General features: G+C 38.9%; 1 protein-coding gene across 7 annotated transcripts in view; it reads right to left on the bottom strand.

The window, feature by feature from the left end:
* Not1 (CCR4-NOT transcription complex subunit 1) overlaps nucleotides 1-12338 on the bottom strand; it is a 403150-nt gene that overhangs the window by 19705 nt on the left and 371107 nt on the right. For all 7 annotated transcript variants that reach the window (XM_067156230.2, XM_067156231.2, XM_067156233.2 and 4 more), the window contains exon 38: nucleotides 3108-3240. In XM_067156230.2, coding sequence (XP_067012331.2) covers nucleotides 3108-3240 — 133 coding nt within the window. The remainder of the gene's footprint in view (nucleotides 1-3107; nucleotides 3241-12338) is intronic.

The raw sequence follows: 12338 nt of genomic DNA, 5'->3' as shown, positions 1-12338 counted from the left end.
ACAAGGAGAAAATTAGAGGGAAAGAGATCACTGAAGCTCTTTGGGCAAGATATATGTATGGAAGAACATGCAATGCATCTAGGTGTAGTGTTAGATAAAAATCTAACCTGGAATCCGCATATAGAAAGGAACATAACCCGGGCCACGAACTTGCTGTATGCATGTAAAAGAGCCATTGGGAAGACATGGGGCCTAAGACCATCAATGGTAATGTGGATATAGACAATGATCATTAGACCGTTGATGGCCTATGCTGCAATCATATGGTGGCAGAAAGTAAGTCGAGGATAAGTTGAAAGTAGATTGGATAGCCTACAGAGAATGGCATGCATAGCCATAACTGGGGCTATGATAACTATGCCGACAGAAGCCTTGAATAATTTACTAGACCTCCCATCACTATGCAATTTCATAAAAGGACAGGCTAGAATGAGTTCATATAGACTGGTATAATCAGAGTGCTGGAATGCACAAAGACACAATCTAGGACACTGTAAAATTAACAGAGTAAAAACAGAGGAAGTTCTACACATGCCTTCTGATCATATGATGCCAAAGTACAACTTTGAAAAACCGTTTGAGGCCCAGATAAAAAAAAAACTGGGATATCAACACATGGCATACTGAAAAAGAAGATACAGTGTGGTGGACTGATGGCTCAAAGACTGTGGATGGCACAGGAGGAGGGATCAACGGGGGAAGACCTGAGAGATCAATCCAGATGAGCCTGGGCAGACACACTACAGTCTTTCAAGCTGAAATGATAGCTATCACAACATGTCTTGAAGAAAATCTGAAAATGAACTATAGGAATAAGAACATTTTCATTTTTACGGACAGCCAAGCGGTCATTAAGGCACTAGAGGCAGTCCGGATAATATCCAGAATTGTCTTGTATTGCCACTCACTTCTCCTAAAGCTCTCAAAGTGCAACATTGTCAAAATAATATGGGTACCAGGGCACGCAGGTATAGAAGGAAATGAAAAGGCAGATAAACTGGCCAGGAAAGGGGCAGAAACACATTTTGTAGGCCCAGAAACTGTATGCGGGAATTCCTATGGACAAGCCCGATACTACATAGGAAAATGGGTACAAAAGAAACAAATGAAAAACTGGAAAAAATACTCCCGGATGCAGGCTTGCAAAGGAACTGATAAAAGGAGCAACAAGCATACTAAAGAACTGTTGAAACTCAGCAGAGAAAATATAAGATGGGTAGTAGTACTGATGACAAGACACTACCGTCTGAAAAAACACCTACATAGAATTGGAGTAATAAGAGACAACATGTGTAGGAAATGCAATGAGGCAGAGGAATCAGCTGAACACATACTTTTCGAATGTGAGGCGCTAGATAGAATCAGACTCTCCACTCTAGGACTATCTGATGAAGAGAGAGAAAAAATCCAAGAAGACCCAATAAAACAACCTGCAGCTTTATGAAGGGAGCAGGTATATCAAGGTGGGAATGAAGGAAAAACATGGTAGCAAAATATCTTAGAGGTGATGCTAATTAGGAACTAATATTTAGAGGCCCCAAGAAGAAAAGAAGAAAGACCTATTCAAGTGGTTAGCAATGATGGATCTTGTTCAGGTCTATAATAGTTACTTTTTAGGAACCAATTTTTGTATGATCTCAATAAATACACTAAAACCTTGATAAGACGTTTCTGCAGGGGACAACAAAAAATAACGTGTTAAGCGAGAAGAATTACTACTGAATATACAAATAAAAACTATCCAACAAGGACACTGAAACACCGGAAAAACTTTTTTCCGACACAAGGGCATTTACGCCGTGTAACCTCGTGTACAGTGCAAACTATAGCTACCATTCCTAAAGATGAGAGGAAAATATTAAAAGGTGTGAAAAACACGAGAGAACAAATATGAAAACCTTTTCCGATGGGCTTATAAAATAGCAAGTGTACTGAAAAGTGTGAAAAATACCAAACAACAAATATGAAAAACAAAGTATTATGGCAGATCACACTCTTCCTAAAACAAATGTTAGTAGAAGCTTCTTATTTCAGAGCAGTGGGTTTTAAACATTATTTTCTGGTCACACTCTTATACAATGAATTGGAGGTTACAATCGACCATGTGCAACCGGGAGGAATAACTATGGCTGCCATTTTGAATAAACTTCGACCAACTCGACTGATCGAGTTTTGACTCGAAGGTGCGAGTTCAACATGCGCGACCTCGGCACGCTTTAAGATGCGGATGCCAGTCCATTTTAAGATAAATTTTAATTTTGTCTTCATTAGTAAGGAATTTCACAAGGTTTTTCTTATCCACAACTTGGCTATCACAAGATAAATATGCACCACGCTAGTCAATTTCACACGATTATGTTCCTAATCCAGATTATAGGCTACCGTATCACGCAACGAATATTCGTTACACTTCACTGTACCACTCAACATAAATTCCCTTGGGAATCAACATCTATATCTTCTGAATGGAATGCGAAATACAAGCACAAACAGACTCACTGCGTTATTCAGCAATTTTGCTGCTAACTGACAAGCAAAACTGAACATTCCTGAGGCTAACAGCTTGTTCCCCGAAGGTGCAACTTATCCTGTGAAGTTCAGGAATTCAAGGCCTTTTCCCGTAATCACGCTATTGCGGTGACGGCTCTTACCCGAGCTGGAAATGACGTTTCTTTCACAAGGGATGACAACATGTTCAGGGCTAGAAAAAATATGATTGTACTAGTATTGAGGGGTAATAATGAAAATTCGTGACACGATTAAGTGAGGTATTTTTATATAGATTTAATACAATGAGAATCGGGACTTCAAATTTACAACGTGCTCAGCGGGAAAACGTGTTAATGAGGAACGCGCTAACAAGGTTTCACAGTATACTCTAGAAGGTAGACTTCGTATGTTACACTGGGAGGAAGTATCTGAGTGTTACTGCACATGTTCATGTGTCTGGATGTGTTCTTGTTACACAAGAAAGAAACATATTAGAGAAAGCAGTTACTTGTTCATCTTACTATTTAAAGGAATGAGGTTTTCTTTTTTCAGAATGATTCTACATTAGAGAATTATATTTCACTTCCTGAAAGGAAACATTTGCATCAGTTACTTACCTTGTAATCTGTTCTTGAATCGCCTCCGTATTTGCTTCCGCAAACAGATACAACAAGGTACAGCTGAAGTAGTGAGTATGGCTATTTGGATACCTGAGCTGATTTGCTATCGCATTCAGGAACAGGTAGCGACCTGAAGAGTAAATAAAATTCCAATCTATAAATTACAAACAAAACAACTTTTTATGGCATACACATTTAAATATTCTCTTTCCATACAAAACTCCATGAAAATCAATAATTAATGGAATATATTCTGTCCCCATTTAAGCCAGAAATGAACAACACCAAAATTTCAGACCTTTTACCTGAGAGGAACACACATGCAACAAAAGTCTTTGATTGGAAATTGAAAATAGATGAAAAACCTATATCGACATTCTTTAAAAAAAGCCCAAGTTGATGTCAAAACATTACCTACAATTTCCCAACCTCTTCCCTTTAGAGATTCCAAAGTTGGACATAAACTGGTGCTCAGGTCCAGGGAAGCACCAAGCCTATACATTAGATAATTGTTCCTTTTCTTCCATTTTCTTGTCTGTCTGTCTGTCTGTCCGTCCGTCCATCCGTTCCCCACTCTATTCACCTCTCACAGCTCACAGCGGCTATTTATTATTCCTTCATTGACAAAGAGTGCAGCCTAAAATTTTGGACCCATGTGTTTCTAATATGTGTACTATATCCACGTGGTCTTACATGGTACGTCGCTGCTCTCCATCTGTTTCCTAGACATATATATTTCGCTTCTGCTAGCTTTTGTACCAGAGCATCTATAGAAAAGAATGTAAATTAATGCGTCAAACCTCATTAAAAAAAAAAAAAAGTTTGAAAATCAAAATGAATAGTAAGAACCTTGAAATCATAATAACTTCAAACTTGACTGTATGTGTATGAGGGGTTATCTAGAAGTTCCTATAAATGATCAATAAAAGATACTGTATTTCCTAACTAACAGGTACCTGCGGTTTTGCCCGCGTTCATTAATTCAACTGCAAGATGTTTCTAAAATAACTTAACAGCAAAATAATTAAAACATATTTATTTACACCGACATAATTTTTCCCTCAATTGCATGAATCACATGGTTTTATTTTTAATTATATTGTTACTTTCAATGTTTAACATACACCAGGTCGATGGATGGTACAAATAATAGTAAAACAATATAAAAGACCTGGTATTTGTCTTCTTCTTTAATGATCGCAGGGGATCACTTTAGTCAGTCCATCGTTCAGGTCACTCTGAAGGGATTGTTCAGGCTTTGCAGTCCTCCCAGTACTTCTTCAGACGCTCTGATCTTCGTGCACTTTCATACATACATATCCCACGTCGTTCCATCTTAAGCGATGGGTCAGCAAACGAGGCTTCCCCACCAGTTCCTGTCTCTGAACTTCTCTCCTTCTTCGATGCTTTCCAAAATACAGGGTCTTTATTTATGCTTGGCAAGGACTTTCTCGCTTGATCTTGGCCGCCAGTGACGGTTCAGTTGCAGGCTACCGCGCGTGCGTATGTACGGCAGAATATGGTGCTCAAAATCATTATCATGCATTTTACTCACCATGTTTACAGTTTATGCTCAAAATTATTATCATACATTTTACTCACCATTTTTACAGTTTATGCTGAAAATGTTCCCCATGCGCTGTCAAACATACGTTGAAGATTAGGTCAAAGGAAGAATTTTAACGCAAAGTTTTTACTGAATCATCCCATGTGGACAATTTTAATTTTAATTTCAACGGTATTCTTAAGTGCTGTGCTCAAAACAGTTCTGAATTCTTCACCATTTTAAATGACATATTCGGTTATCCGAATTATTTTAATGTGTTACTTTGTCCTTGTCCTTGTAGCTTTTTCTCAAAAGTTTTTATGGCTGATGATGTCTACAAGGTAGACGAAACATGTCCCGATATAATTAAAAATCATGTAAATATTTAGTTAATAAAGAATCTTGGTATTGTAAAGGTGGAACATTTGACCTAACCTTCAACGTATACTCACGACAATACGGGCTTTATAATGAAGTTTATTTTATGTAACTGCCAAACATAATCGGCATCTTCTAATGAAGTTTTCTGTTACTCTACAAAGTTCTTCAGCACTGATGGATGCAATTGCAGCTCTTATATTGTCTTTAAGTTTAGTGTGTGAAGGTTGTACCCATAAACTACATTTTCTAACATTCCCCACAAATAAAATATCACATGCTGTTAAATCTGGGCTACGAGGGGGCCACAGACTTTTACCCTTTACATCTATTTTTATTGTTTACTGAACCTGTACATTTGAATATCTTGGCCAGTTGTTTTATTGTCCGATTGATAGGAATCGGTCTCTCTGGAAATTTCGCTTGAAACTTTTGTCTTGTCCTAGTGCACGATTTTCTGCCTGTCATCGGTGGCCAAGGTCGAGCGAGAAAGTCCTTGCCAAGCATAAATAAAGACCCTGTCTGTGCTCGCTGTTCAATGTCGATCTGAGTCTTGGTCGCCCTCTTTGCCTTTTGTCTACAAGTTTTAGATCATACATTTGTTTCGGCAATCTGTTTTCTCCCATCTGTCGCATATGTCCATACCATCTCAGTCGCTGCGCTGTTATGCTGTCCTGAGGCTTACAACTCAAGCCTGCTTTCGGATTTCCTCATTACGGACTCCGTCCCTCCGTGTTTTACCGATCATGCTACGGACAAATCTCATTTCTGCTGCGTGGATTCTACTAACATCTTTATTTCTCATGGTCCATGTTTCGCAACCATAGGTCAAGATTGGTACGTAATAGGTTTCATATATGACTCTCTTACATTTTGTTGGTATTATCTTGTTCCATATTATGTCTTTAACTATTTTGTAGAAGTTGCTACCTGTCTGAATTCTGTGGAAAATTTCTTTGTCTACAGAACCAGTATCAGAGAAAACACTTCCATGATATTTTAATTGATGGTTCATCTGTAGCTGTTTCCCCTCCATTTCAATGTGTCCCACTGGTTGTCCATATCTTTACATGACCATAACCTCACTTTTCTCTTGGCTGAAGATGAGTCCATATTTTTTAGCAGCTACTGTCCAGGAGTTTATTCATTCTTGAAGGTCTTCTTTAGTCTCCCCACAAGCATATATTCTCAGCGAACAAGATAACTTTCATTTTCTTACCTCCAATGGTTTTGTGAACTTTTCTCTGAATCTCATTCATCAAAGTGCTGAAAAGGGCTCTTTCCTCGGTTGAAAATATGCGTGTTGTTGGTTTGTTTCATGTAAGGGTAAAGCGGAGTTTTGTATTTCCTAAAAGACCTTCTATGGCTGACTATCAAGCTGTCGCCTGTGTGGGACTATAGGTGGGCCAGCATAAGGTTGCACATGACAGTTGCGCACAATGTTAGTCACACTGCAATGGCGCACGAAGCGATGTTGCTGCTGCAACAACAGCTGATTGCAAGACACGCGAGTTTTTAAAAACATGGGAGAAATGCTTTTAATGTCATCGCGATAATACACAATAGAAACAAAATCGGCCGACAAAAATCGAACTTTCAATACACCGATTACGTTTACAATAAAATATTTCATCACACAAAATGATACGAGAAGTTCTTATTATCGCGATGTTAGAAAATACGGAAGAAATCGGCCGACATGAATCTCACTTTAAATACGCCAATAAATGTTAGAATAATACACACCGGTGCTAACACAGAAGGTTTTCAGTAAAATCTATAAAATTTACGAAAATTCAGAAACCGTATTTTCATACCTGATTCATACAGGTAGAGGCTCAATACCCTCCAGATCACTGCCATTAATACCGTCGCCTTCATTGTCATTGTCGTCGTCTAGGCAGGTAATCAACTCCTAACAGTCATTGATGATGCCATGTAAGCCTATTGCCATTGCCAAGTTAATGAATGTTTTGACAGGGTTAAATTTCTTCCTCCATGAAGCTGCATCCATTCGAGCAATACTCTCCTGGAACAGTCCTTCCACTTCAATAATTGTGAAGGACTTGTTATTATTGTGTACGTAATGTTTCACTTCACCCCATACCGTACCAACACCATGAGGTTGAAGTGACAGTGGTACGGCGGAAACCTAATAACCTCGTGCCCTCGTTCCTTCGCTACCTCGTCGACTAAGCGCGCAAGATTTTTTCCGTTAGCGATATTTATGCACCCCAGCGATGATATTGCATGCGATTGATTACCTTCGGCATAGTTTCCTCGCTATGTGCACTAGCGAGTTCTCTCGTCGACATTCAAAGGCGATGTCGAAGTTGATTAGTAATACCATCGACTGCTGTTCCATAAAGAAAATTCGAAATGAAAGAGAACATATTTTCATAATAAACGAGTAAATAACGTGTCCGATAACGGTTGTTAACTCGTTAAAAATTAAGGCTGACTAAACGACCGCTTAATTTTGAGGCTAAATACTACAATTAAGTAAGAATGGGATACACCTCGAGATATGGCAGAATAGATCACTGATTTCAGAGGATAGTTCATATCTTCTCGCGTCGGAAAGGCTATTTACATGTAAATTTTTGCGAGGATGTTATCATTTCTTTACATGTGTTTTCATGATACATAGGCCTATAGGTTAGGTGACGCCGTTTGAAGAAGAAAACTGTAGTGTTTGCCACAGAAACCTCTGGAGTGATACCGTATTTCTCTGAATCCAAGACTTTTTTCTCGGAAGGGTTGTCTTGCATTCGCGGCCTAACAGTAAGTTAATGGATACCACTGGCAACTACCGCGGTAAGCACGCTGCCTCTTTTCAAAATGCGCACAAAACTCGTTGGCAATAAACAACCGGTTGTACAGTGCCTGTGTGTAACGTCACTGGATCTCACGAAATACTGAAGAGAGTATGGTGTTCTATTAACCTCTAAAAAAAGTTTCTCAAATCTGCAGAATGGCATCAAAACATGCGAGCCTTCGAATTCTTAGAAAGGCCATGGCTACTCAATGGCAGAGTTATAACGCGTCTATTGTACTTGATGCTTAGAAAAATTAAGTTTTACAGACAGCAGGAATATTTCCGTGATGGATCGTCGTATTATAAATATACGTGGAAAAGGTACCAGTATTGCTGGCAAATTATCCACGGGTTCTAGTCGATATTATGATGCCAATTTTAAGTTAATGGTTATTAAACACTCAGAAATGTAGAATAATTGTGCAGCCGCAAGAAAATATGGCATAGGCCTAACTAAAGCCAATATTTGGCGTTAGCGTGAAGACAAAGAGCTAAAAACAGTGCGTAGGCCCTACTGTACAAAAAATGCATTCAGTGGTCCGTAACAAGGACATTTTAAAGAAGTCAAAGATGAAATTGTGAGGTATGTGCACAAAAAACGCAAGGGTGGAATGGCCATACCGTGGCTCAGTAAAATCGTTCGTTGACTTTCAACGTCTGCGATTAGGCCTATACATTGCTAGCTGCTGAGTAACAGTTTTATAGACAGCAAGAATAATTTCCTGATGGATTGTCGTATTGTAGAGACGCATGGAATAGGTGTTGCCAGCAAATTTTCAACGGATTATCTTCGGTATTGTGATGCCAATTTTAACACATGGGTGACCCCGAGAAATCTCGTAGTACGCTCGCCAGCGGTAGGTGACGGGCCCCGAGAAATCTCGGGTTTATTTACGACATTGTTTTGGGTCTTACTGTGACATCTCTTGACCATATATTGAACTATTTCGGACTTGCACATTGAGTAGAATAAATCGTAGATGTATATCTGCTACTTTTCTTTTATGCACGGCCTCTTTTATTCTTTGATTTAGTTTCGAAACGTCGACTTTCTTTCTGCTGGTTCAGTCAATGACAAGATGGAGCGCCCGCGGAATACAGTGTTAGCTAACAACGATATTTTAGAAGAATTATGTGGCGATAATCGTTCAAATGGACATAGGGATAATGAATTAGTGGAAACTGAATGTGAGAGTGATAGTGGAATTGATATTCAAGCCTCTACACTCCGTAATTTACCTAGTGTGCTTATTTATTCAAGTGACTCTGACGATGACAACGATGTAAACATTAATGATGTGTTACGAACTGACGCTGAAGTAAAGATAAAATCTTGAGTGGTTTAATATTTATGCACATTTTTATAATCAAGTGCACCATAGTATGCTTAGTAGAAAAATGTCCGGTCCATAGAGTACCGTATTTCACGGCATAATCGTCGCACTTTTTATACCAAAATTTTCGAAAAAAATTGTAGGGTGCGACCATTATACGATGAATATTTAATACCAGTATTTGTATTACTCAAAAAATGTATTTATAACTAAATTGTATTTGATACAAATTTAAGATGCACGTAATACTCGCGTTTATACATCAAAATAATTAAAATAGTCTAAAACAAAATTCATAATTTTTCGCAACAATTCGGCGAACGTTTTTCCAACCTGAAAATAAAAATGAACGTATTAAGTTAATTTGTCATTAATTTGAGTATTAAAGTTAAAATATTACACTTGCAAAAAATTATCGCTTTGTTGTGAAATGCGGACTTACCGGTACGCAATTTATTCCAAATCTTCGGTGTCGCTATCGCAGGTTTCGCTATCTGATGCGCCGTCCTCACCTCTGTTAATACCAGTATCAGATTCTTCGTCTCCCTGCCACACTGCGTCATCTTCGGAACCGTCTAGTGCATATTCTTAGGCATCGTTTTCCCCTTGAAAATGATGTAAGGCGGCAACTTTCTCCCGTCAGCTGTAATGGCTAGCATTGCCGTGCATCGCATCTTCTCACTACCGCTAGTTTTCATTAATACACTCCGTGATCCTTTTAGCGCAATAGTGCTGTTGCGAGGCATATCAAAAAAGATTGGAGTCTGATCGGCATTACCGATTTGAGAAAGCAAGTACGAAGTTTCCTTGCGCAAACGTATGACAAATCGGTGAAAATTTACAATCTTGTCCGTGTAATCAGCAGGCAACTTTTGGCTTAGTGTTGTTCTCCTTCGCACTGACAGATTGTGTCGTCGCATGAACCCCTTAATCCACCCACGAGTCGCCTTAAACTGAGTTACCGGTATGTTGTGTTTGCGCGCTACCTCCTGTCCCTTAATTTGTAACATTTCATATGATACACTGCAGCCATTGTTACGTATTTCACTGACGTACCTAAACACTTCTTCGTCAATTATAGGAAACTTCTCTGTTTTAGGACCTCTAAACGCGCGTCTAGAAGGGTTTGTGCTTTTTAGCTTGTTTTTTTACTTTCCGCCGTCACGCACCAACTTTTCACTCACAGAAAATTTTCTTTCTGCAGCTCTGTTCCCGTGCTGTTCAGCGAAGGCAATTACGCTTAGCTTGAAGCCCGCAAAATAGTTTCTATATTTACCCATAATCGCTTATAAATGCTTCACACGTTAATGTTTTGCGATATAAATGACTTTCCGTAATTGTTCACTATTAAAACAAATTATTTCTGCCAACACCCAAAACACAAATTAAAAACTTAAATTCTCACGCACACATGTCTACAGTAATCACGTAAATCTGAAACAAATAAATGCATCTGTGATCTGTCCATTCCAGAGCAGCCAATACTGTTAGGCAGCAAGGAAGCATGCAACAATTTATCAGTTTAGCTCGTTGGTTGCGACACACTACTGCGCATGCGCAAAGCTCGCAAGCTCGCTCTGGCTAGCGCGGTGTAGATCTACTGTATAGTTGACTGTATTCCGAGACGTCAGTAACAAACATTCATTTTTTTCAATTTCTTTTAAACATACGGTAATTAGGTTAATATTTCTTCCCAGTTATTGATGGTTTTACATTACATTACTGACGAGTTTATAAAATAAAACTTTAATAGCATAGGATAATAATTATCTTGACTGCTTGGATAAAAGGTTTCATCCCATGCCCGGACACTTATGACGTAGTAGTAAGATAAGAGTTTAGCGATGACAACTGAGACATCGTAAATAATTCGGCTGAATAATTCCGTGGAAATCTACGTTATCGTCTTGGATTTCACTTCGTGCGCAATAACACAGGAGCCGGCCCCATGGAGCCTTACACGGAGGCCTCGGGTTCAATTCACGGCCGGGTCAGGGAATTTTACCTGTATCTGAGGGCTGGTTCGAGGTCCATTCAACCTACCTAGCCGGTATTTCCTGGCGACGTTGCCGATAAGCGATAACTTACAGCCTTACGTATTTCAAATGGGAACTCATAATATGTAGGTGGTGATTAAATAGTACACTGTCTCGCGACCATGTTGTCAAACTGCCGATAGCCTACCGGTAAGCATAATATGTAGGTGGTGAATAAATAGTACACTGTCTCGCGACCACGTTGTCAAACTGCCGATAGTCTACCGGTAAGCCATGCGTCGTATTATATACCGGTATTATTTATTTATACGTTGTGCAACATGTCGCAAACGTGACTGTGTTGCCAAATTGCCCATAAACCATACACGTATTTAAATTGCGCATTCATGTGCAACTTACGTTGCAGTTCCATTTACCTTTTAACCAGATTAGTGAACAAAATTTGGACGTGCGACGATTATGTAATTAAAGGTTTAAAGTCCGATTTTTGTATTGAAAATAAAGGATGCGACGATTACGCGGTGGCGACGATTATGCCGTGAAATACGGTATGTTACAAGCTCAAACATCCGGCCAGCAATGTGTTAAGTTAATGGTCCTTAAACCTGCGGAAATAAGGAATAATTGTGCAGCAGCAGAAAAAAAACGGCATGACGAAAGTCAGTGTTTGGCGTCTTAAAATAGTCTAAAAATGCGTAGGCCTACTGTAAAACAAAGGCATTCATATGATTTTATAAAATACTTTTTGATCCTGATGTAAATTTTTTGAAGGAAAAAGTGGTGTTCATCTTGGATTCGGAGAAATACGGTACTATATTTTTTTCAGAATGAAATTAAACATACACTTTCACGTAGTATCGGATTTCGAAAAATAACAAACAAGTAAGCCTCAGTGTGGGTATCATCTGCGGAAACGCAAGATTTAAACGAACTGATTACTGTTTCATACCGATTTTAAAGTGTGTAGTGGGTTTCCCGAGTTTTATACAAAATCGGATATAAAGACAATCCGCTATAGCGAGTAAATTTTTCACTGTTACGAATTCTCGCTATAACGGACTTCTACTGTATATGGTATACAAACACCTAGGAAATACATGGACAGCAGCAACTTATTGTGTAAGAATTAGTTGATCGAGTACACCCAAAAGATAT

The sequence above is a fragment of the Anabrus simplex genome, chromosome 12 (genome assembly GCF_040414725.1).
Source record: "Anabrus simplex isolate iqAnaSimp1 chromosome 12, ASM4041472v1, whole genome shotgun sequence".
Lineage (NCBI taxonomy): Eukaryota > Metazoa > Arthropoda > Insecta > Orthoptera > Tettigoniidae > Anabrus > Anabrus simplex.
This window is presented reverse-complemented; position numbering and strand designations above follow the sequence as displayed.